The 27,345-nt window shown below is 36.7% G+C and overlaps 1 protein-coding gene across 1 annotated transcript; it reads right to left on the bottom strand.

The window, feature by feature from the left end:
* Nucleotides 1–21,716: 21,716 nt before the first annotated feature.
* On the bottom strand, nucleotides 21,717–23,803 carry LOC121788005 (9-cis-epoxycarotenoid dioxygenase NCED1, chloroplastic-like). Its single transcript, XM_042186859.1, has one exon. It carries the CDS (start codon nucleotides 23,740–23,742, stop codon nucleotides 22,015–22,017), a length of 1,728 nt encoding a protein of 575 aa, XP_042042793.1. The 5' UTR covers nucleotides 23,743–23,803; the 3' UTR covers nucleotides 21,717–22,014.
* Nucleotides 23,804–27,345: the final 3,542 nt, after the last annotated feature.

Raw genomic sequence — 27,345 nt, 5'->3', positions numbered from 1 at the left:
CCAGTAGAGCGGGGATCTACATTTTCTCCCATACAAGGCTTCATATGGCGCCATGTTTATGGTTGCCTGGAAACTGTTGTTGTAGGCGAACTCAATCAGTGGTAGTGCAGACTCCCAACTTCATCCTTGGTCTAGCACCACAGCTCTCAGCATATCCTCGAGGGTTTGGATCGTTCTTTCAGACTGCCCGTCTGTCTGCGGGTGAAACGCGGTGCTGAAGTTCAGTCGAGTGCCTAGCTCATGTTGCAGGCTGACCCAAAATCTTGATTTGAATTTTGGGTCACGGTCAGAAGTGATCGTCACTGGGACTCCATGCAGTCGCACTATTTCCTTTACATAAATTTGAGCTAGTTTATTTGATCCATAGGTCATGGGAATCGATATGAAGTGTGCACTCTTGGTGAGTCGGTCTATAATTACCCATATCGCAGTATTCCCTTTTTGCGTCTTTGGCAATGCTGTCACGAAATCCATGGCGATGTACTCCCATTTCCACTCGGGGATTTCTAATGGTTGCAACTTTCCGTATGGTCGTTGATGTGGAGCCTTCACCTGTTGGCAGGCCAAGCAGCGCTCCACAAATGCCGCTATATCTCTCTTCATACCGTTCCACCAGAAGGACTTCTTCAAGTCTTGATACATTTTCGTACTCCCTGGGTGGGTGGTGTAAGGAGTCTCGTGTGCTTCGCTCATCACTTCATTTTTGAGCTCCTCGTTGTCCGGTATGCATAGTCTTCCTTTGAAGATAAAAGCGTTGTCACCTTCTTCACTAAAGTTTCCAGATTCGCCGGTTCGCACTTCTACACGAATTTCCTCTAGTTTCGCATCCATCCGTTGTGCTTTGATAATTCTCGTCCTTAGATCAGGTTCAACAACTAAAGTGGCGATCCGTGCTTCACTGTTTCAGGTGCTCTCATCACTTCCAACCGCATCTTACTAAACTCGCGTATCAAGCTTTCTTCTTTGGTGAGGAAAGTGGCCAGTTGGGAATGGTCCTTCCGGCTCAATGCATCTGCCACTACATTTGCCTTGCTGGGGTGGTAATTGATGCCACAATCGTAGTCTTTCACCAACTCGAGCCATCTTCGTTGCCGCATGTTCAAATCCTTTTGCTCGAAAAAGTATTTCAGGCTTTTGTGGTCTGTAAAAATTTCACATCGTACTCCGTAGAGATGATGCCTCCAAATCCTTAGGGCATGTACGGCCGCTGCTAGCTCCAAGTCGTGGGTTGGATAGTTAAACTCGTGTGGCCTCAATTGTCGTGATGTGTAGGCAATCACTTTGTTGTTTCGCATCAAAACACATCCAAGTCCCACTTTTGAAGCGTCCGTGTAGACCACGTAGCTCATTCCAAGCTCTGGTACAGCTAAGATTGGTGCAGTGGTCAGTTTCTCCTTCAAAAGTTGAAAACTTGCCTCACACTCTGCGGTCCAATTGACTTTTACCCCCTTCTTGAGTTGTTGGGTCATTGGTCTCGCTATCTTGGAGAATCCCTCTATGAACCTTTAGTAATATCCTGCCAAACCCAGGAAACTTATAATCTCGTTTGGTGTCGAAGGTGCCTTCCATTGTTGTACCGCCTCCACCTTGGTGGGATCTACTCGGATTCCTTCTGCCGACACGATGTGACCAAGGAAGTTGACTTCTTTCAGCCAAAACTCACACTTGCTGAATTTGGCGTATAGTTTATCACTCCTCAACGTTTCCAAAGTGATTCGCAGGTGTTCCTCGTGCTCCTTCTCGTTCTTCGAGTAAACGAGTACGTCATCTACCAAGACGAATTTATCCAAGTATGGGTGGAATACTCGGTTCATCAAATCCATGAATACTGCAGGTGCATTTGTCAATCCGAACGGCATTACAACGAACTCATAGTGACCATATCTCGTGCAAAAAACGGTCTTCGGTATGTCTTCCTTTCGGACCCTCAATTGGTGGTATCCGGACCTCAAGTCTATCTTTGAGAACACACCGGCCCCTCGAAGTTGGTCAAACAGGTCATCTATCCTCGGCAGTGGATACTCGTTCTTGAGAGTCAATTTGTTCAACTCTCTATAGTCGATACACATTCTCATCGACCCGTCCTTTTTCTTGACGAAAAGCACCGGTGTGCCCCACGGTAAGACACTAGGCCTAACGAATCCTAGGTCCATGAGCTCTTGAAGTTGTATCTTGAGTTCCCCCCACTCTTTAGGCGCCATTCGATACGGTGCCTTAGACACAGGTGCGGCTCCTGGTTTGAGGTCGATCGTAAACTCCCCTTGTCGATCCGGCGACGGTCTAGGTAACACTTCGGAAAAACGTCTGGAAATCCTCGCACAACAGCGACGTCTTCCACTTTCCTTTCCTCCATCTCCTCTCCGTGTTGAGATCGATGCTGACTCGACTGGTACCGTTTTCCGTCGTATGGAATCCTAGAATCATCCCACTTCCATTTCTCCCAGGAGTGGTGTGATGACGAGGTAGTGATTTCCTTAGCTCTCTCCTTAGGCATCGCTGCCTCAATATCCAGTGCTAGAGCCAGTGCTTCCGCGTAGGAAAGTTTCCCACGGCTCGCCAATGACATCTTTATCTCGTACCTTAGTCCCTTGCGGAACTTATCAGACAGCTTCTCGTCTGTATCGACTTGATCAGGTGCATATCGTGTCATGCTGTTGAGTGCACGGTCATACGTCCTTGGGTCAGATTGTAGAATTCAGACGCCTTCGCCTTCCGGTAGCTCTTTGGCACGTACTTGCTATACACTTCTGCCTTGAAGCCTTCCCAAGTCATTCCTTCTGCTTGGTCTCGGGGCATTGTCTTCATCCTGGTGTCCCACCAGAAGTCGGCAGCGTCGGTCAGTTGGTAGTTCACACAACTTAACCGTTCTCGATCATTGCATCCTAGGATTGCGAAAATTCGCTCCAGTGCGTGTATCCATGATTCGGCCTTGGCCGGTTCTCCCATGAAAATTTCTATTAACTCTCCTCGTTTTGTCTTCCAACTCCCACACAATTTTCTAATATTCATGGTATTATCACACATTTCTGTTCTCGATCGTCTAGTCGTCTCGTGGCCCTTTCTCGTCACCTTTCATATGTTCTCTCTTGTTGACGATATTTATTTTGTGCAATAAACTCTATGATGGGGCTAGTACTCCCTCTACAATTTCCTCGCATGATGGTGACCGTAAATACATCTTCTCATATTCATTATTCGCTTATCGTTCGATCGATCGTTCACTCATATATTATCTCGTCGGTTACGTCGACGCTTCTGGTTGGTGTGTCATTTTTGAGCATGTCTGACTATAGAAACTTATTCCTTGTGTATATCCGAGTCAACTACTGCATTTCCCTACCGTCTAGTATCAAGGATTCGAAATTTGACCCAACAGTCTTACTTGGATATGAACAGATTTCAAATTGTTGCAACATTGCTAAGGATTTCTTTAGTCAGGAAGGCTCCAAAATTAACCAAGGAAACAAGAACAACAATGCAATGATTGAGTTTCATTGGACTCAACCCGTCCATTTGGAGAATTAAATGGTTTAGAGGTATCAAATAAAACCCATAGAGCTTTGAGAATTTACTTCTAATGAGAGCTTTGAAGAACATGAGATAGGTCATGGAAACAGGATGAAACTGCAAAAATTCTCAAATTCCATAGCCGACTGCTAGATCACAATTTGCAAAATTCCGGACAACAATGAAGGATATCGTTCAAACATGCCAAGGCTTAAAATAATCAGTCGCGGCAGGATTTAGAAACATGGACAAATGTCATGAAGTAGTACAAATGATGGTTCAACAGCATCATGTTATTGGAAAAGATGAAATCACATCAATGGGTTCACGGGTTTGTTAAAGACAACTCAAAGTGAATGGAACTTTTCAGAAGTTTAACACGATCAACCCGTTAAGGAAGAAGATAACAGGATAGCCTTAACTTGGTGTTGCAGAAAGAAAAATCATTGAGTATGAAACAATATATGTAGTGAAACCGAGCTAAAAAGAATTTCACTTCTGTAAGAAAGAACTTGTCACATACATGGTTACAAAATAAAGAGGTAAACCAGTAGTCCAAGAATAATATTCCATTCTTTGAAGAAAACATGTCTGGAGGTGTGATCATACTGAAGGTCATAAGCAAACAACCTTAGGAATGAAGTTCAATGACGGAAGTTCATAAGGTCAAAATATTGTCCTTATGAATGATGAATCAAAGGAGACTACTCAATCAAGCTATCCAACGTTACAAAGGCAAACACAAACTTTCGAGACAAATGAGTCATGACTCGATATAGGGAAAAAATATAATGGACATTACTTACAAATTGGGAGTCAACCAATGTGTTTAAATAGTCAAGGTCTCACGTTTATTCAAAACGTCCCGAAAGGAACTTAGAATCCAAGTAAGTACTGTTGAAAGTAAAACGTTCATTCTAGCAATGAGGGTCGCACTCCCTCGCACATTTTCACGAGCCTGAACATGGTAACATCGTTCTATGAAATTGTGGATTCCGAGTTGAGATTCATCATATCGTCGAAATTAATAACTATTTTTGATGGTCGCATCTTCAAAGTCTTCTTGCCATGCCACGTAGTTTTCGAAATGCATTGCCATTGCACACGTGGTCTTAAAGTGTCGTAAACGTCGTCGTACTTGTGTCGCATCGCCACTTTGGCATAGTATGCAAGACTGCATAGTTTTATTAGATCTTAGGTATGATCTCGCCATTGTGAGGATATACCAAAGTTCGAAATATATTTTTTCGTTGGTTTTATCACTCAGGAAAGTGATATTGCAGTTGTCAACTTACAACTAAGTTCTAGCACGTTCAGTCTGGCCTACCTCTTAGGCACTCTATAATTTCAAACATAGCTTGAAGTCTCGTACTTCAACATATATTTGATCAATACCTAACTCAAGCTTCATATGACTCCTACGTTCGCAACAAAGTTCAAAAGTTCCACATTTCACTTTAATAGTGGTTCTATACAATACCTCGTAATTCATCGGTCATGAATTTTCACCACATATACGTCATCCATATATTGCACAATCAACACATTTATTCGTATAAGTCATTTGGTGTTCCATAGCATAACAAACATCGTACATTAATATATGTGAATAGCAACACTCAGTCAATCAATCATCCATGGAATCGCATTTCATAAACCATCATGCTCATCTGTATCACAAACACAACTCGCAACTACACGCGTATCACTCACAGTTTCTTGGTCATGAAATTTCAACCGCCTAGGCATAAAATTTTGTCGTTCATGGAAGCAACATGTATTTTCTTCAAGTAAATTTTGCAGTTTCGTGGACGTAATAGCAAATCTCAACATCAATCAATACAAGTTCACAATCATACTTCAATATCCAGCACATTCAATGCCACCATGCCTCACTGTTAAACAAAAGCAATTGTATAATCTCATAGTGTCTCCCGGTTCATATCTTCACAACATTTTCCAAAAGCCATAGTATTTACTTATTTCCCACATGTGTTGTTTCATAGTATAATCAAGTAATCACACTTATACTTCACGTTTCACAATTCATGTAATATCAATCATTTAGAATTTCATCTATCCAAACTCATAGAAGTCCAATCACATATTCGCCGATTTTCCCTATCGGGATGTGCACAACAATATTCATCATCTTTGGCATAGTCCTATTAAGCAATTTCATATCCATGTATTTTCATCATCTCACACTTCCCAGCAACATTTTCAAAGACGTCATATTAGCTTCGATTCCCATAGAAATATCTTCATTCTCACAAGAGTAATATTCCCATCGCAATTTACAACATTTCACAGTTTCAGATCAATATTAATCAAGATACTTATTACCTCATTCTTCGTTGTTGGGCGGGGACGAGTCGTGGTGTTGAGCCTTCGACGATTTTCAACTAGTCAATTTACACATGAATAGATTTTGACTCAACAAGACTCTTGGGTCCAGAACAGAAAGAACTGAGGCTCTGATACCAAACTGTCACGACCGCCCTTCTAGGGTATAATATATGCGGCGATCGCGACTTAAACAGACTTAAATATAACAAGGAAAATAGGCTAGGGTTTCATCAAGAAGGTTTGACCAACATATTAAATGAGATATTAAGTATAAAATAAGATGAGGACCCGGGTTTAAATAATGAGTTGGGCCGGACATTAATATTCAAGGAAAAGATTAAGATATAGATTTTGACATTATCCAACAAGACTTTAAAGAAGTCAAATAACCGAACAAAATCAAGTTCAAGCCCAAAAGTAAATAGATAAAAGAAAATATCGCAGCGGAAAACGACCAAGATAAAGAGTGACGTCATGTGTGAAGACACGACGACACTCGGAGTTTCAAGACAATACTATCAATTTATTTAATTTGCTCAACACTGCCAACCGCTCGTCGCCGCTCAACCTGCACATAAGGAAAACACCTACAGGGCTGAGTACTTATAAAAATACTCAGTGGACTTATGCCGAAAACATTTTCATAAAGATTGTTATTTATCATGACATACGTAAGTAACCATCGGGGTTTAGCTTTAGAAAGGCCTGAGGCACTCAAAATCATTTCTCATTGTATAAGTCGACTGATCAGTCATTTTCCCATAGACGTTAGCCATATCTGCCAATACATGACAAGGAATGCGGCCGCAAACCAGGTCACTAGACCGGCCAGCCCGTACGCTAGCACACAATCTACCATAGGTGTACACTAATCCAAGTAGGGTTTGCGACCATACGAGGACCCGAATTCGATTTATATAACAGTGGCAAAAGTCACATCAGATAGGCACGTTAAAATAAATCACGGCATGATAATCATAGAAATTTTCATCAATAAAGCATTTAGGACATCGTCCTTATTTAAAAGAGAGTCCACCTCGACCGTTTAAACCTTAAGTACTTCTTTCCCTTTCTTATCACGCTTCGTGCACGAGTTATCACATTTAGATAATGTATATTATCAATCAGTCACAAACATCAGCTTAATATTATGCATGTCCCTAACGTTTCCCTTTTTCCCCATCTTTGAATAACACATCACGTCATCACACATATAAATCATATATATCACTTATAACAACATAGTTGTTTTTGTAAAGATAGAAATCTGGCAGCACTGCGCAACCATTGTATAAAAATTATTAAAACCTCACCCGACTTCCGTTGGGGCTAAAGTTTTACCACAATGTAGTAGACTCATCAAATAACTTCCAGTTAAAAATTCATGTCAAAATAACCTTTTTAGGTAGGTCAAATCGAAAACGTAACCTACTGGTCGAGAAAATATTTTCCGGCAGAATTGCGCAGTCAACTTAAAAAATTCACCAAAATATCATCTTATGTCTAAATGAGTGGAAATTCACACACAACACAGACGACATCATGAAGTTTACTCAGAAAAAAGAATCGAATAAAAAGGAGTTCATTTGTTTGGTCAAAAATGTGTCGGAATCTACTGTCCGAATCCACAGTTTTCAATGCTTAAAAATTCGAATTAGGGTTTTATCCCCATTCATTCAAACACAACCTTTTCATGGTTTTAACACACAAACATGCTTAAAAGAGTCCTCACACTCATGTTTTCATATAATCATACATCATTCACCAATGATTCATTAAATCTTCATACAATTTCATTCAAAACGCATACACACATACAAATACAAATTTCCACCGATTAAATCCTTAGATTTGAAATCCCTACACTCACTATATGCATGAGGAAGTCAAAAGAATGTTTAGATGGAGAGGAATGAAGAATAGAGGTTTGATTGTACCTTTGTTGAATGAAACAATCGGTAGAAACGAATATAACTCTTGATTCTTCAACAAACTCTTGGTGAATCGAAAGGATCTTGAGTAGAGTAGAAGAACAAGTGTGGGAGGAGTGGGGACGAGAGAATGGGCGTGTGAGAGAGAGTGTAGGCGTGTGGGATTGGGTGGCTAGGGTTTAGGTTTTAGTTTAGTCTCTATTTATAGAGTTGAAAATAAAATATCCCACAATTAATTTGAAGATTTGGGAGAATAAATTAAATAAAGATTTGAGAGGATTTGAGGGAGATGATTGGCGTGAATTTGAGGGAGGAAATAAGGAGGAATTTTCGAAAATCTTTGCTATTTAATTAGCCTTTGATTTAATTTGGTATTTTCACGGAGCAGAATAAAATAATACGGAGCAGAAAATTAATTAAAATCCTCCCAAATTATATGGTAGTAGGCGTGTGATTTATTTCTCCCACAAGGAATAATTTCCAAATCTTTAATAAATTAAGTTAAGGTAAGATTTGCTAAGATATTCCAATTAAATCATGGAAAGAAATAAATAAGGGATCAAAATAAATAATGAATAATTCCCACCTCCCAAAAATTGGGAGATTTCGAAATCCCCCTTAGAAAAATCATAGGGATCGATTTTTCCTCATGAAGAAATAGGATAATTAGACTTTGGATTTAATTTGGATAATTATCACAAGACAAATAATTAAATCCAAGAAAAATAGAATCCCTCTCCAATAATTAGTAGTGGTCGAATTTCTCAACAAAAGGGCAAGGTAATTATTGATGATCCTATTTAAATCTGACTCCCCCAAAAAAATATAATTTACTACAGTATATTTCATTCTGTATCAATTAATTAAAGTCATGTCATAAATCGACGAATTTGACTTGGTCAAATCAGAATTAGGTCACCAAAGTAAATACATAACAATTCGTCATTTAATTGCGGCAATCAAAGATATAAATGAAATCATCTTAGGGTTCGAAAATTAGGGTTCGAAAAGTGGGGCGCTACATGCGTCATCATCCGAAGTATAAGGGAGGCGTCGGATCCTCCTCCAGCTCCTCCAGCAAAAGGTCGAGGTCGGTATCCCTATCCGAAGTCGGCGAGGATGAGGTGGCTAGCCAGCTTGCCGGAGCTCACTTGGATAGCCCCAACGCCGGCTCGAGCAGTTCCCAACGCCGGCTGCCAGGAAGGAAACAGGCGACGGCCAAGCGCTGTCGCGCTGCGACCCCAGCCGCACCGCGACCTTCCGCTCCCGCTCACTTTGTGCCGCCTCCACCCCCCACCAGCACGTTGTGGGCCCTTTTGGGGCTAATATGGCTGATATGTCTCGAATGACTCCCGAGCTACTTGATTCACATCACTCAATGATACGAGCTCTCCGAAAAACATTGGGGATACCGCCATCGGGCTACTCTTCTTTAAATTTCCACGGATGTATTTTTTAGGATTTAATTATGTAATTTTTATTGTAGGATTTTAATTATGTAGTAATTTTTAAGATTTTAAGTATGTAATTTTTATTTTTTAGGATTTAATTATGTAATTTTTAATTTTTTAATTTGTAATAGTAGTTCGCGTATTTTTAATGCATTTAATATTGCGGAAATGTTTTAGTAATTGAAGTATTTAAATTGAATAATAGAATGGTGAGACCCCTTGAGCATACTCTTGCGGAAGAGCATGGATGTGGGTGTTGTGCTCTTGCGGAAGGACATTGAGTAAAAAATGAATAAAAGTGGATCCATGTCCACATCTATGCTTTTGTCAAAAAGCATGAATGTGGATGTTCTAATCCAAGCATGCCGCTCTTTTTGAATTCATAACTCGCAGATCTGGGTTGGATCCGAATCGTGTATTTGGGTAATGGCTGCTGGGCTGCAATTTGAATGGGCTACCTTGTTTTGGGCTTCATTTTATGTACTGGTAATATAGCCATAGTGACCTAAAGTAGTTAGGCTACTGTTGACTAAATATGAGGCGGTTTTGGTCATTGATATCTAATTAAAGTATACTATTATTAATTTAGAATTAATAATGTTAATCCAATAACAAAATACTATATTAATCAAGTTAATAAATTATTAACTATCATTATTTCTGAAATAATAATAGTAAATGTGTATTTAATACATCATTCATCCCAATAAATATGAAACGTTTGGTTTTCGGCACAAAATTTTATAGTTATTTTGATAGTTAATGAAAAGAGATGTAAAGTAAGAGAGAAAAAAAGTAAAAATTGTATTATTTCCATTTTAGAAAATATTTCATTTTTAATGAGACAATTCAGAAAGAATTGCGTTATCATTTTTAATGACATAGAGGGAGTATTAGTTTTGAATTAATACGAGTATTAAATATCTATTTATATTAGTTTGGATTTAATATGAATTACTCCCTACAATACAAGATATATTTGCTCGGGCACGAGTTTTAAGAAATTTGATCGGGCACGAGTTTGGAGTATGTAGAAAATGAGCTGTAAAGGTTAAGGGAATGTGAGTCTTAGTTTTATATATTAGTTTTATAGTGAAATGTGAGTCAAATAGTTAGTGAAATGTGGTGTCCATTACCAAAATAGTAAAAAAGCAAATGGAACATTTATTGGTGGACATGCGAAAATGACAAAATGCGACATGTATTGATGGACAGAGGGAGTAGATGATAAATTCAGTAATTGGAATAATGAGTTGTGATTTATAATTAATACTTCTTCCGTCCCTCAAGAATATCCACTCTTTCCTTTTTAGTCCGTCCCTCAAGAATATGCATTTTTTCCTTTTTAATCTGTCCTACAAGAATATGCACTTTCTATTTTAGAAAGTCTTTTCTTTCTAATGAGGTGGGAGCCATTCTCCAATAACAATACTTTATTTACTTTTTATCTCTACTTCTCTCTTACTTTACCAATTTTACATTAAAACTCGTGCCGACTCCCAAAGTGCATATTTTTTGGGACAGAGGGAGTATTATCTTTTCAAAATAATAATAATAATAATAATAATAATAATAATAATAATAATAATAATAATAATAATAATAATAATAATAATAATAATTGTGCTTCACGATGGTTTGGAATTATTATTTGATTCACATAGAATTAATAAAAATGGGTAAATTTCATTAATTAGATTAACAAATTGCGATATATTTATCATTTAGAAATGATAATATATACTCCATACAATATTAATTTGGAACTAATATTAAATATACAATTGTATTAATTTGTAATTAATATAAATTTTATCCTACGTTATTTTAAATAATAAAATTTTAATTGGATTAATGTTTTTACTCGTTGAACATTGTGTGATTACTTATGTAATACATATGCTATTTGATTTTATGCTAGTGATTTAACTATAGTAGTTAGAGACCATTTTTATTGTTGGATAGACGGCATACAATATGTGTAGTCCCGTGTTATTATGTTTGGATAGGCGGTTTCTAATATGTTTGGTCCGAATTTTATGCATGGGTAGGCGGCGTCCAGTAATTGGTTTAGAATTTAATATTAGATTTTAAATTTAACAATTTGTATCACAAATTTTCCCTACTAAATATAAGTCTTGTTTTTGAAACAAATGTATCATTCATTATAATTGTTTGATGCTCCTAGCCTTTTCGAGCTCAAGTTTTATGCCAAAGCATTTACTCTAAATTCGTAAGGCCTAGGCTCATTCTATGCATTGTTGGCTTCATGTGATGGGGTTGACTAGCTTAAATTATTTAGAGACTCCAAAGCAGCCTAAATAATTTATGGATGGATATTAATTGGATTGATAAACCAAGAATTGCAAGAATAGTCATTGCAATTGGCTTGGAGGCATACATCGTGATATTGTTGTTGTGATTCAGCAAAAGCAGGAGCTACAATAATAGAGACTTGGATCTTGGACCACTAACATTTATATTTGACAAAAATCCGTATTTTATGTTTGGGGAATAAGATACGTTAAAATTAGTGGGAGTTAATCAATATAATAAATCCTTGTTTGATTAGTAATTCGATCTTTGTTGCTTTTTCTAATTTGTTGTTTTTTCTAATTTGTTGTTTTTGTTAATAATTATGTTCAGATTAGATTGTTTTATTGGCTTATAACTGTTTAATTAATGAATACGAACAAGATGGCTTGGTCAATTTTACGATTAATTTTGTTATTTGCACTTGGTGATAAGGATGTAAAAATCCTATGAGACTTTTACTTTCAAAGGCAAATTTGTGTTCAAATTAAATTACATGAATTTCGAATCCATAGTATTTTAGTTCCAATACAATTGCAATCTTTTCATTCATAATGGCCTCTTCAGGATTTATCTCTTTATATGTTCAGGAACACCCACATGTATAATTTTATCAATATCAATGACAATGGCTATCTTAAATACATCCCCCTCATGGGTGTGGGTGTGTTATAATGCTTACTTTTCTTAAATTGCTAACTTGCTAACTTATCAACATAGTATATTACAAATGTCAATACGATCACATTAAAATATCAACACATATTTGTGTTGACATTTTACTATTAATGTCAACACAATGTATTAAAATAACAACTTAATTTTATGTTGACATTTCATTATCATCGTATTGACATTTTTAATACAGTATATTGATGTGTTAGCGAATTAGCAACTTAAGAAAAGTTAGCAATGGATCAGATTCCTCCCCCTCCCCCTCCCCCTCCCCCTCCCCCTCCATATAAATATTGATTTATCTAATGAAAAACAGAAAGCTCTTGATTATTAATTCTCTTCTTCCCACTTTTTTGGCATCTCTCGTGATCCATATGATGTGAGCAGTAATGCATGACATTTCCAGGTTTCAGGCTAACAACTCTTCAAAGAATAATATACATATGATGCATAATAATTTACATATTTATGATTCGTTGAGTGTCTGCATGTGTAGCAATATATATTAATATACATTATACTTCAATTGTTAATGGGAAATTGCATCATATTGGCTTTATGTTCACCAAAAGGGCAAGAGAAATATATGTTGGTAAACAATTGGCAGACATTCATTTGTTACTATATATAGAAGGATGGATATTCTATTTTTATGCTCGACCTTTCGAATTAAATTTAATTTCCTCATATGGTAACCGAGCTACCAACATTATTTGTTGCAATTCAGCAGTCCACGTGTTGAAAGTACGTAGTTTTTTCATTGTTTTTCTTCTGTGGTGATCGTTATGCAGGTATCCTGCCATTTAAAAGTAGAAGTCGGAAAATCATATTTATATGCTTGTGCTTTAGGGCTACATTCGTCCCACAATGGAAATCATATTTGTGGTAGGTACAAATTTTAATAAGTGGAAAGAACAATGGATTAGAAAAGTGAATCGAATATGAGGTCTATTTTTATATTAATTTTATAGAATATCAGTCAAATGAGTTAGTGGGACGTGAGACCTACTATTTATGGTAAACGTGAAATGCGACTTTTATTGTGAGACGGACCAAAATGATAAAATGTGACTCTTATTATAGGACCGAGGGAGTAATCAATATATTGAATGCATTTACCATATTTATAGTGTCTTACTCAAATATAACCATCATAACCTTGTGGTACCGTTGGCTTGTTCAAGTTCTTTGCTATGAAAAAGTAACAAATAAATCTGGATGGGTTTTGGGCGTGTAGGGTCCACATATATTCCATCCATATCAAGGTGTTCAATGTTGCAAATATAGCTATTGAAGTAATCAATTTTGTATTTTATATAATATGTTTATAGGGGTCTAAAAATCATTGTGACCAAAATATCCACACTGAGACTTCTGATTTTGGGGAGAAACAAATTTAGGAGGGATAAAATTGTCAATTCATTTTCATTTCTTGGTGTGGACTTCAATGCAACTTCATTTACCACCAAATGACTAAGAATTGATTTATACACATATCATAGAGGAACAGTGCGGGCCTAGAATTCTAACTAAGGCTCTCCACATTAGAGACATGGAACTTGAACACTAGAATTGGGGCAAAATTGAACCCATATCTGGGTGTAACATAAAACTTGAACAAGTTGTTAAACCTTCCGATTACCTAGGCATATGAAACTCATTTTAGCATTCCTAATCATAGGAAAATCAAAATGTTACAATTTTAAATAATAAACTCTATTATTTCCATGAAACATAATGGCGGGCTGGCGAAAATGCGGTTTTTGATTCAAGTTATATGGAAGAGATAACTGAACAAGATGGATCAGTTAGCAAATGTCTTTGCCACTTGATCAAGTTGATCTCACTTTCGCACGCCACCAATGTAATTTATAAACTCCCAATTTTGCACTACTTTAACAATAAAGAGGCAAGTTCGGGGTCGATCCCACAGAGAAGCTAGTGTATCAAGTGTGCGAGTAGTGAACAGGGGGTTGGCTGCTGCCACGCTTTACTTTTGGGAGTTTTTAACTACTGATTTTAACTTAGCCAGAAAAGTAACTAACTACTTGCTCAAGAGAACTTTAACTACTGGTTCAAGTAAATCTCAGACTAGAATGAAAATTAACTACTCAGAACAGTAAACACGATGATGAAAACGAAAGCAACTTTGATTAAAACTAAAATTCAGAACAGTACAGCGTGAAATTTAAACTAAGCTAACACTTCTGAACTACGAAAGCAAGTAAACCGAGGAGATCCTCGGCGGGAAACTTAAGAATACGCCGACAGATATCAAGTATTTTGCAACGCTCCTTCAATCGCCCTTTCTAACTAAGCATTACTTTATCTAAGCTATCTAGGGAACTGAACTAGAGAGCTAAACTAAACTAAAGACGGAAAGTAAAGGATCCCCCCTTCAATGTGGTGGCACATCCTCTATTTATAGGCTCGACACGACCTCCAGCTGGATAAGGATCTTGGCAGGGAATATTCGCTCATGCTGGGAGTGAGCGACTCATTGATTGCTACGTGCTTTCCTTCTAGAATGACGACACTTTTCAGTAACATATTCATGACTCAGCTCCGTCCTTGCGTCTCATATATCAGCACGTGTCCCCTTCTAGAACATTGTCCTTGATAACAGAATGATGCGCACCATCCAGCTCATTGCCTCACATGTCCTTCTTCTGGAAGCCAGTGGTCCCCTCCTTGACTGCTTGATTACCCCCCTTGATCAATTCCCCCGATTCTTGGCCTTTTTTCGCCTATTGTACTTGCTTGATCAATTTGGCCTTCTTGCCTTGGTCAAGCGGCATTCCTGCACATTTAACACTTGCTTTGCGCGATAAAACCGATCAAGTAGCGTATATTTTACCCCTAAACCGATGCATGAAATGGGCCTTATCACATAATGTCTTTTGATTTTCTATATATCACAGAATCAACATTGGGTTAAAATGTATTCTAATAAAATGAAATCGGCTTACACAATATCTTATGTTTTGAATGAAGCACACATTTTTTGAGATATTGTGCATTTAGGTATTTACTCCCTCCGTCTCCAAAGAATATGCACTTTAGGGTCGGTACGAGTTTTAATGTAAAATTGGTAAAATAAAATAGAGATGGAGAGAAAAAGTAAATAAAGTATTGTTCGAGGAGAATGAGTCTCACCTCATTAGAGAGAAAAGACTTTGCAAAATTAGAAAGTGCATATTCTTGTAGGACGGACTAAAAATAAAACAGTGCATATTCTTGGGATAACCAGGAAATCAAAAGTTTGGAGAAAAACTTAAATATCAACAATCTGTTTAAATACAAGCAAATACTTTCTTTCTATTAGAATTGACGACATTTTAATAATTGGTGCTTTGCCACGCTACACTTTCGACGGATACTTCCGCTTTAATTTAAAAAAAATTAATTTTGTAAGAAATAAGAAAATAGTAATACTCGTGTATTTATATTTAACTATAAAAATTTGAGAGAATAAAACTAGAATATTTTGAATATTCATGTATTTACGTGCAAATTCACTTTTAGTAAGCTATTCTTGTATATTTAGGACGCTAAATGCAGAGTTAAAAGTCATTTCGGCTTATTTCACATTAATTTTGAGAATTTTGCAATGCGCAATACGTTAGTAGCTGTTCCCTCCGTCTCGCAACATAAGTCCTATTTAGTATGGGCATGGGTTCTGAAAAATGTAAGAAAAGTAGATTGAATAAGTTAGTACTATATAAGTCTCACTTATATATATTAGTTTTATAATAAAATATGACTATGCGAGTAGAATAAATTAGTGGAATATGGATCATATATACTTATCATTTATGATAAAAATGAAATATGATTTTTATTATGGACCGAATTTAAATAGCAAAATATAACTAGGAGGAGGAAGCATGATGCACCTTCTATGTACAAATATAATTGACTACTCCTAATTTGAATTTGATCGCCCTTGTAATGACTTAATAATCACGCAAGTGTTGGAATAATTGAGTGAACAATTACATAAAGCTCTCTATGATGATTAACCAAGAACGACGGAGAAGGAGTATACACTGTAGAGCGGAAGCGTACCTTAGTCCATAACGAATTTAAAGGCAGAATTGCTTTGGAGCGGCTATGGATCTTCCAAACGATCAGAGACATTCTTTGCAATAGTCTGCCGAGAGAATACAGAGATATCGAATGTTCTCCTGACGTTTGGGGACCATAACCCTAGCTTATATTTATATTAAATATAAGACCCTTTATTTTCTATTCGGTCCCTCATCAAATAGAAAATCTCATATGGTATCTACACTTATTTCCATAACAAATAAATATACTTTAGCCCAAACTTTAATCTTTAATAGATCACTTTAATTGGGCAACTGAAAGATAGTCATACACATTAAATTAGTCATGTGGAATCCCAAAAATTCTAACAATCTCTCACTTGGGCAACACATGACACTAAATAAATGTGTACTAACCGAATAAGGGCTCAAAAGTGCTATCACATAGTGTATTTCCGAATAATCTTATTATCAACCATACCGGCATAGGACTAAAGAGGCAGTCACCTATTTTTTTAATGATTAAACCCATCAGTAATCACATATGCAAATATAATCAACAACAGATCAATGATAGAGTGTAGCATGAAAATTTCCTTCAAGGTGGTCATACATGCCTATTTTCAATTGGTCCTCCCAAATTCTTAATGAGATCAAATCCAAACCAAATAACACAAATAATAGACAAAACATAATACTTTATTTCTGCAGAGAATAACATGAGTTTTATAACTGCATGTTCAAATCACAATATAGAGCCATAACTAAAATTACTCCCACTGAACGAAAGTACCCTTAAACAATATAACACCTATTTGGGCTACATGCCCATGAATGACCTTGAGTGTTAGTCATTTAGTGAACGAATTTGCTATCAAATGCGATCCCTCATGCTCTATAGGTATTTGTCCATTCTGAACTTTAATTTACAACCAAGAAACTATGACATAGCAGAGCTCTTGTCGTTTGGAATACAATACTGCAGGGTTATTGTCACAACATAACTTTAGTGGTCTTTCAATACCTTTAACAATATGCAGCTTAGTGACAAAATTTCACAGTCATATTCAATAACTAGATACCCAAAACAAGTTACAAATTCTGTTGTAATGGCAGAAGTAGCTACAAGTGATTGCTCAGCACTTCTCCACGAAATGGCTCCATAGTCAACAGACACACGTAACCTAAAATGGATCATTTACTGTATTGGCATCTAACAAAATCATAATCAAAATGCCTAAAGATCTCTCCAAATGATCTGATTTCTGTATGCGAGCATGTAATGCTTAATTCTTTATAAATATCTCATAACCCGTTTTGCTGCTTCCTAATTTTGTAAGAAATAAGAAAAATAGTAATACTCGTATATTTATATTTAACTATAAAAATTTGAGAGAATAAAACTAGAATATTTTGAATATTTATGTATTTACGTGCAAATTCACTTGTAGTAAGCTATTATCCTATATTTAGGAGGCTAAATGCAGAGTTAAAAAGTGGATTGAATAAATTAGTACTATATAATTCTCACTTATATATATTAGTTTTATAATAAAATATGATTATGCGAGTAGAATAAATTGGTGGAATGTGGGTCATATATACTTATCATTTATGATAAAAATGAAATATGACTTTTATTATGGACCGAATTTAAATAGCAAAATATGACTAGGAGGAGGAAGTATGATGCATCTTCTATGTACAAATATATTTGACTACTCAGAGCATCCACAATGGCGGATGTCCCGGCGGACGTTGGACCGGCGTGCCGGACGTCCGCGCGGAACGTCCGCCATTAGGCAGCATGCATACGGATATGGATGTCCGCTGCGGACACCGGAGTTCCGCGGTTTTCTGGGACTTCCGCCATTGCGTTGACACGACGGACGTCCGGGAGGACGTCCCGATTTTTTTATTGTTTTTTGTGGATGTCCGTCGGGATGTCCGCTATTATGTAGTGGGATGTCCTTATGACGTGTCAGGAAGTATTTTTGAAAAGTCCATCGGGATGTCGGCCGGGACATTCGTCACATTGTGGATGCCCTTATAATTTGAATTTGATCGTCCTTGTAATGACTTAATAATCACGCAAGTACTCAATTTCGAAACAATAAAAATCGGACAACTCAGATTTCGAAATATTTGAGATTGCTACTGTCGTCCTTGGATAACGAGAAGACCTCAAAAATTTAATTAAGTTTGGCGCCGTCTTTATTAGTACAAACCAATGGACTACATTAACACCCTACCAAAAGGGCAAAGATGCATGTTTGGCAGTGATAGTACATTGTGTTCATATAATCATATCGTGAATCGTACTATCTCCGTTTCAACTAAGTTGAGTCGTATTTTTATTTTGTAGTGTTGTTTTTTTGAGTTAATGAAAAGAAAATAAAGTAAGAAAGAAAGACGAAAAAGTAGAGATGATTTTGTTTGCATTTTAGGAAATGTTTCATTTTTAATGGAACAGATGAAGTATTATTTTGTACTTAATATAATGTGATGTAGAAAATGAGATAATGGAATGTGATGTTCATTACCAAAAGTAGTAAAAGTGAAGTGGGAGAACTAATACAGAACAGACCAAAATAAAAAAAATGAAACAATAATGGGGACGGGGGATATCCAATAAATTAAGCTACCAACCAAACAACTAATCATGAATACTCCCTCCGTCCCACTGTAGTAGATGCGTTTCTTTTGAGCAATCGTTTTGAAAAAATGGTAAAAAATAGTTAGAGTGAAGAAAAAATAAAGTTAGTTGATAATGTAGAGGAGACTCTTATCTATATTATTATATCTCTTACTTTACTCTCTCTCCAATTTGATTAATTATTCTAATTTTCCTAAAATGAGTGTTCAAAACGAAACGCCTCTACTATAGTGGGAGGACGTACATATCTTTGTGAAACTCAATAGTTAATTGAGTTTCTTATCTATACTTGATGAAACTTGACTTAGAAGACTAAATACGTTAATTGAGTTTCTTATCTATAATTGACTAGCAAGAATTTTGCAATTTTCCCAGATTCTATATATTCATTTTCTCCCTTAGTCCTATCTAAAATGATAAATTTCTTAGTCGGCATATGATTTTTGGAGTTATTTGTTAATGTGTTTAATTGAAGAAAAAAAAGTAGATGGAAGTGTAAAATCGATAAAAAAAAAGAAAAAAAGAAGAAGAAGAGTCGTAAAATATCTTATTATTTTATTATTTTTAAAACTGAAAATGTATTATATATATTATTTTGAAGGAAAAATATAATATTTTAAAGTACTTGTAAAATATCAGGAACACAACAATTAAAGTTATGGAATTTGGAATTGATCGTTCCAACTCCACACCCTAAATTCATTAAACCTCTGATGTCACATTTCAGTAAGTATTGACCATGATTAGCGTGGAGTAGTGCTTTATTAATTATAGTTTGTTACCACCAAATTCAGGAGTAAATTGCTGGCTCATAATTACGCCCTCATTAACTGCAATCATGCACCTATAATCAATCAAATTAAGTAATTGTTATAGTATTCCGATATAGCCCACTACACTTTCACAAACCTATTGACCAATCTTAACCTTCCAGGTATAGCATTCTCGCATTATTGCAGACTAATTTTAGATACTGGTAGGCCAATTGAATTTTATTATATAAAACACTTTTTAATATAAATTATTAAAAAGAAACAATGTCTAAACATCTAATCTCGCCGACTAGTATAATTTATTTAGGTAAGGTGGCCAGATCTTTTTTGTTATTCCACAGCTGAAGTGAAGTTTAAACTTTGTGACCAATTGTATATATAGATGCCTCAATTTTTTAATTGTGGCTTTAAGATGTGATCTTGTATAATCTAAAAATCTGAGAAAGTTCAATGAATATACCTTATAAGCTTTTAGATCCATCCATCTGCATCAAATAAAATATGAACTCAATAAAATCAGCTAACTAACAACGTTCAGGTAAGTAGAGATATAATCAAATGCAAACTTTATATATTGTACAAACTTTAAGTTATGATCTGCACCGTTAGATTTCGGGATTTGATGTCAACAATGTTGATGTTGTGTTGACATTTTATGTTGACGTTATTTGTCATTTGTTGACATCAAATCTGAAATTTAACGGTCCAAATCATAGTTTGGATTTTATAGGAAAGATGCAGTTTGTATTTTAATCAAACCTTATTCTAGTAATTACTCCCTTCGTTCCACTCCAAGTGGACCATTTTCCTTTTTGAGATATATCACTCTAAATGATATATTTCCAAAAATGTAAACATCACTCTCTCTATTACTTTATTCTCTCTACTTAACTCTTAAAACAACATTATATAAAATCTTATGCCGAAATATAAATCTTCGAATGTGTGCGCATAATTCAAGGGTAAAAGTAAGAGTAAATAAATCATCTTTAATCTATAAGGTCATGTTTGGTTGACGGGAAAGTAAAGTTGGCAAGGAAAATGATTCATGTGAAAATGATTCCCGGGAATGTGATTTCTAATAACTTTACTTTCCTGTGTTTGGAAAATATCAAGATTTAAATTTTATATTTAATTTAAACACCAAACTAAAATTATACTCCTACTCATTATTATTTTTATTTGTAAAAAAGAATAATAATATAAATTTTTTAATAAATTATTAATTACAAATGATAATAATTATATTATTATATTTATTACTAGTTTAAATATGGATTATCCATCATAATATATAATAGTACTCCATAATTACAATTATAGTTACATGGAGTATTATAATCATACATGATTATAACAATAAATATAATTATTATAATTATAATTATAATTATAATATTTACTGATATTATAATTGAATAAATTTTATAATTTGAAATTTCATTATGACTTTATTGATTAATTATTAATTTAAAAAATAATAATAATAATAATAATAATTAATTATCATGTAATTTTATTATATAGTTTTATTCGAATGGAGAGAGTATTAGTTTTAAAATAAAATATAAGTAGAATGAGTTAAAGTAATGTGAGCTCCACCTACTAAAAATAGTAAAAATAAATGGAATATTTATTTGTCGACGGACGAAAATGAAAACTTGAGATATTAATGCCGAGCGAGGGGAATATTAGTAGTAGTATAAAAAGTGCTAGCATCACTTAGATTTGTGTCAAATTTAATTCAACAGGTTTAGAGTTTTCATGTTTTTCTCCACGCTCTCCTCTTGGTGTGAGCAAATTCCTCGGCTTCTGAGAAATGCTTAGAAAGCATATTAATAAATTAACTAAATAATACTATCAATCACGTTTTTCAAATGCAATTGGAACAAATGTCTGACACATTACTCCAATCCCAATAAGATATAAAAAAAGTAAAGTAGTAAAAAAATATTTGTATTTTTAGTAAACTGTTGCTATGTTAACAGAGCAAAACCGAACGAATATATAACTAATTCACAAACCGTGTATAATCATTAAAAATACTATATGAGATTTGCACACAATATGTGAAAGAATAAGAGCAGTAAACAGTTGAGCTTCTAATCCCAAAGCTACAAGCTGCTTTCTCCTAAAACCCCCACATTAAATGTCAACAAAAAAAAACATTCCAAAAATCTAATTAAGCCTCTTCCACATGAACAAAATGGAGGGCTCTTTTTCAACACAACAGGAAAAATTCCGGGGACGTATCGCAGCCATCCCTCAGGCAATTCTCCACTGTTTGAAAATCTCATAATTCCGGCCAAATCAAAGCTGCCCGGCCAAGTCCTTCCCCGCGATAAATGTACCGTGAAATCCGTAAGGAACTCGCGAAGGAAGCTTAACGGTCGCCTCCAGCTTCATCGTCTTCGCATTTACAATCTGTAGCTCCGATTTCCATCTCTTTTCGTCGTGGACGAAGGCCAGAATGTAGCCCTCGTCCTCCGCCGAGGACGAGGCCGGGATGAATTGAGGCTCGCCTCCGTATTTCTCGTCTCCATAGAAGAATTTTTCGACTTTCCCGGTTGACAAGTCGACTTTTGCGAAACCGGACACTTTCGGCCAGGGCTCGGCTATGGCCAGATAGGCGTAGCGAGTTTTGCGGCCGAGCTTGTTCCGGTTGACCAGGCCGGCCTCGAGGTTGACCTGGTGGGCCGCGGACATGATCGGCCTCCTTGTCGACTTTCCGGTCTTCAGATTGAGCCGGATTTCGGATAACACGCTCTTCAGCCCCTCGTCGCTTTCGTTGAAGATGGAGTCTGGCGGAGTCATGCAGGATCCGATGACGACGATCTCGTCTGTCTCCGGCTCCTCCCATGCATTCCAGAGATGGAAGCAGAAGCAGTCTGGCACCTCGACCCATTTAATCCCACTCGCAGATTCGGCGTACTTGTTCAGTACGCCGAATCTGGACGGCTTGCTTCTGTCGTAGACGACGGGGGAGCCGCCCCGGATCATCTCCGAAAGCTTGAACACCACCTGCTGGTCGGGGATGATCACGAAATTCTCCGTGATGGCGAAGTCATGCATCATTGTCGGCTCCGCCACCGGGATTTCGACATCGTCGGATTTTTCACCATTTTTCTGGAAGCGGAAGTATTTCAAGTACGGCTTTCGGATGACGTCGTAGCTCAGGGCGAACATTTCCCCCGTTTCAGGGTCGATTTTGGGATGGGCGATCATTGTTCCGTCGAGCTGGCCGTTGAAATCGTAACGGCCGGCGGTTTGGAGGTCGCCTGAGGGGGTGACTCTGACGTGGTAAGGGAGGTCGTCTTCGGACATGGCGAGGAGGCGGTGGTTGAAGAAGACTAGGCCGGCGTTGGCTACGCCGGTGCCGCGGGTTGGGTCGACGAGGCGGAAGAGGCCGCGGGCATAGAAGAGGAGGAGCCGGGCTATCCCCGAGTGGCCGTGGAGCTCGCCGATGGCCTTGGGGAAAATGGCCCGGCCGAGGGATCGCTCCTGGACGAGGCGCTCCGTCTCGGTGAACCGGCACGCGTAGCTAACGGTGCCGTTTTGGAACTTAACGGAGTGGATCATGCCGTCGCCGTCGAAGAAGTGGTGCCCGGCCACGGGCTCGAAGAGCGGGTTCGCGCCGTTCCGGATGTAGACGCCGCGGATGGCGTCCGGGATTTTTCCCGCCACAGGGAGGTTGTGCCTAACCGGGTGCTCGGGGACCGGGGCGAAGTTCCCGGCGATCTGGACCCGGGGGTCCGCGGTTTTCGGGAGGGGGTGGCGCTGCTCGTGGGCGGTGAGGGCGGCCTCGACGGCCTCCAGGGCCGTCGAGGCGGCCTTTTGGAGGATGTTCCATTGGGGGGTTTGGTTTTGAGGGGAGGAGATGGAGGGGGATAGTTGTTTAGGGAAGTGGAGTGTGGGGGTGTGGAGGGAGCATTTGATGGTGTGGGGGGAGTGTTTTTGTGGGGGTTGGGGCTTGTGGAAAGGGAATGAGGTGTGTGTACAAGACCCAAGTTCAGTTGCATATAATTTGGGAGTGGTCATGGCAACCTATTTTGAAAGAGTGAGGAGTGGGTGTTTTTAGGAGTGTAGACTTTGATTGGTATTTGAATTTGAGTGATTGAAGAGAGAGGAGGAGGAATAGATGTATATATAGAGCGAAATGCGGAGATGGAGGTCCACTTCTAACATGTAGGAGAAGCCCACGTGTTGGATATTGGAAAAGGGGGACTCTCTAATAAACAACACCAACTTCTTTCTTCCCACTTCGGATACTTTGTCCCACTATTCTCGGCCGCGACTGCAAATTAGTTTGATTTTATCCGGTTTTGGTGGAGCTAAGCTTGCACAGATTTCGCTTTTGGTGGAGCCAAAAGGACACATTAATTTTATATTGTCCGCTTTGAGTGGAGCCAAGCTTGCACAGACGAAAAGACCTCAGACTAAATAGGAGTGGATAACACTACTAATCCAACTTCTCTTACTCATCTGATGTGGGATGAATTTGTAACCTAATACAAATTTCCCTGCTTGATGTATAAATCTTCAAAGTTGCAAACTTAATCACGGTGTTAATCATGGGTTGTGCATTTTTTTCAGTCTATGAGCTCGAAATCCAGAGTGTGGAGTAATTCATGAGTAGCCTTTTGTGTTTTCTGCCTGGTTAATTAAACCCATACGAAACATCCATTTAAAAATCTTGATTGTGTGTGTTTTAAGATGTAAAATGTGATCATTTGTTTTGTGGGTTTTTGGATGTGGAGGTGTTGAAAATTGAGTGGAGTTATAGGAATTAGTTGGTAGTTGTTAAAGATTAATTAATTTCATCTAATTGTTCTATTTTGCTTTTAACACATCACTAGGGTGTCATGAATTAGAAGATTATCTTAAAACAGAATCGTTTGGTTGTTATATTTTGCAAACCTTGGATCTCTCATACAGTTAGCAATGTTTCTGTGGGAGCAATATTGGTATTAATCACATTCTGCTGATTCTGTTTGTTGTTTCATTTGTTCTTCACATTTACCATCTCTGGATCTCCCATCTCTGGATCTCTGATTTACTAGAAAATTCAGATTATATCTCTTTTAAATATTAGTTTTTTTTTATTTGAGTGATCGTTGTTTAACTAGAAGCGCATAACTCAAACCATTCTTCGTTACTCCCTACGTCCCTCAAGAATATGCACTTTGAGTTAAGTATAAGTAAATAAGTACTTATATTTAATCACAATTTATGCTGAATATTTAGATAAAAATCACCACTTGTACTTTTTAGCATGTCCAAAATCTTGAACCAATACTTTTCCTAAATTCAATGCCTGATGTATAACTTAAAACACCTTAGTACTAATTCCTTTATATTTTAATTTCATTAATTCATTCATTCCATTATATCCTACAAATAAATATACATACTAAAAAGGACCTAAAATTTATCTCTGATGTGTCCTCTTGCTATGATATGGGAGCTGCATTATGACTGACTGTATATTAGGAGATAACGTGGCAAATTTATAAATAAGAGAGATGGGAGATTAGTATAGAAGATAGTATGTAAGTCATGCTTTTAATGTGGAAGCTCAATGCCAAGACAAAATTATTTGATTAAAAACATTCATTGATTGGTCAATTTTCCCTACTCGTTTTGAAAAAGTTTAAATCCGCGTTGAAACCTCTCAAAGCAAAGAAAATGACAGTTTTGTGGTGACACGTGGCGGTTTAGCTTAATGCCTGAAAACTTAAATCTATGTCACATCCACAAATGTCCAACACGCTTGCTCTCTTACCTTCCCATTCCACTTTTCCCACTTTAAAATTTATCTTGTTTTTTCAGTAAATTTTGGTGATTAAGTTATGCTCCATAATTAATTAAAACTCCCTTCGTTGTATAGCAGTGGAGGCGTTTCTTTTCGACATTGAATTTAAGATAAATTGTATTAAGTGAGTTAAGTAAATGAAGAATAAAGTAGACAGAGAGATAAAGAGAGAATAAAGTCAGAGAGAGTAAAGTAAGTGAGAAAAAATGTATTAACTTTTATTGAGAAGGGAAATGACTCAACTGCTAAGAAACGTTAAAAAATAGTAAAATGACTCTACTAGTATAAAATGGATGGAGTAGTACATAAATTACACATTATTTTGAACTACTACTTTTCTCCGTGAATTGAATAAAATTGAATCATATACATTTTGTTGGTGGTTCTTTCTAACTAGGACAATAATTTCATTTATCATTTTTATATTAGAGTATAAGTTTGTGAATGTGATCTAATGCCCAAAATACTAAATGAAAATAAAATAAGGCTTACTACATGTTTTGATTTAGTTGGTGGAGGTGTCTACAAATATCTTCTAGCTGTGTTTTTATATTGATATTTTGTGTATGGATATTACTAAACGCTAAATATAAACAAAACAATTGTGGGAAACATGGATAAATTTGTTGTGATTCGTTATAGTTTATGGCCCTGTTATAAAAAAAGGGTGGCTTGCATGTCTTCTAATTGTTTACTTATAAAGAACATAGCACATGATGTTCTCATTCATTAACGCCGAATAATTGTATGAAATTTATCTTCTTTTTTTTAAACTATATTCTTTAACTAATCTGAAATTATTGCGGACATCATATCTATTTATTATATATAATTTATTCTATACATGTCGATTAGTTTGATTTTATTTTTATTTTCATAATTACTTGAGTAAAATAACAATATACCCACAAAGTATTTCGTTGAAGAAGTATCCAATTGGGTACTGTTTATGCGTGCTTACTTAACAATTAATCAAGACCACATTAAATATAAATTATTGAAGTAATTAGGTACCGATTTCCAGGAAGAATACTTTTACCATGATAAACGAATATTTAACTTAAAAATCAAGGATTGGTTAGGCCATCCACACCGCTGTCACTTATCCGTCCCTTAAATTAATATTCATAGGCCTCACTGTACTTTTTTATTCCATCTCTTTGCTAAGGGACGAAACCTGTAACCCTCCGTCACTTATCCGTCTCTTAAATTACTATTCATTCAATTTCATTTTTAAATTTTTTTTCCAACAAATTCAATTAATAAAAAACACACTTCATTAAAAATAAAATAACATTGCAACATAAAATTCGATAAAAATAAAAAAAAAATAATTAAAAATCCTAAAAAAATTAAATATACATAATTTAATTTCCTCCGCCAAAGTTTTCCCAAATGTGCTCCATTAGATCATCTTGGAGTTGGGCATGGGCGGTAGAGTCACGTGTCCTTGTCCGAATAGACAACCGTTCTTGTATAGACGGATGCACTCCACTTCGAAGCGGACTACTTGCGGTTGAGCTTCCGGGGGCTTTAGGGTCGAACCAATTTCCTGCCTCGGGTCCTTCGTCTTGGACAATCATGTTGTGCAAGATTATGCACGTATACATGATGTCGACCATGCTCTCCATGAACCACGTACGAGCCGGTGCTTTGATAATATTGAAGTGCGCTTGGAGAACCCCGAACGCCCGCTCCACATCCTTCCGAGCAGCCTCCTGCTTCTGCGCAAAAAGCGTCTGCTTTGCTTTCACAGGCCTGGTGCACGTCTTCACGAAGGTTGGCCACTTCGGGTAGATGCCATCGGCAAGATAGTACCATATTTTATA

Source organism: Salvia splendens, chromosome 22 (genome assembly GCF_004379255.2).
Source record: "Salvia splendens isolate huo1 chromosome 22, SspV2, whole genome shotgun sequence".
Classification (NCBI taxonomy): domain Eukaryota; kingdom Viridiplantae; phylum Streptophyta; class Magnoliopsida; order Lamiales; family Lamiaceae; genus Salvia; species Salvia splendens.
This window is presented reverse-complemented; position numbering and strand designations above follow the sequence as displayed.

Bases quoted from the DNA above. Each gene is read 5' to 3' on its own strand.
- LOC121788005 (XM_042186859.1), bottom strand. From the start codon at position 23,742: ATGACCACTCCCAAATTATATGCAACTGAACTTGGGTCTTGTACACAC.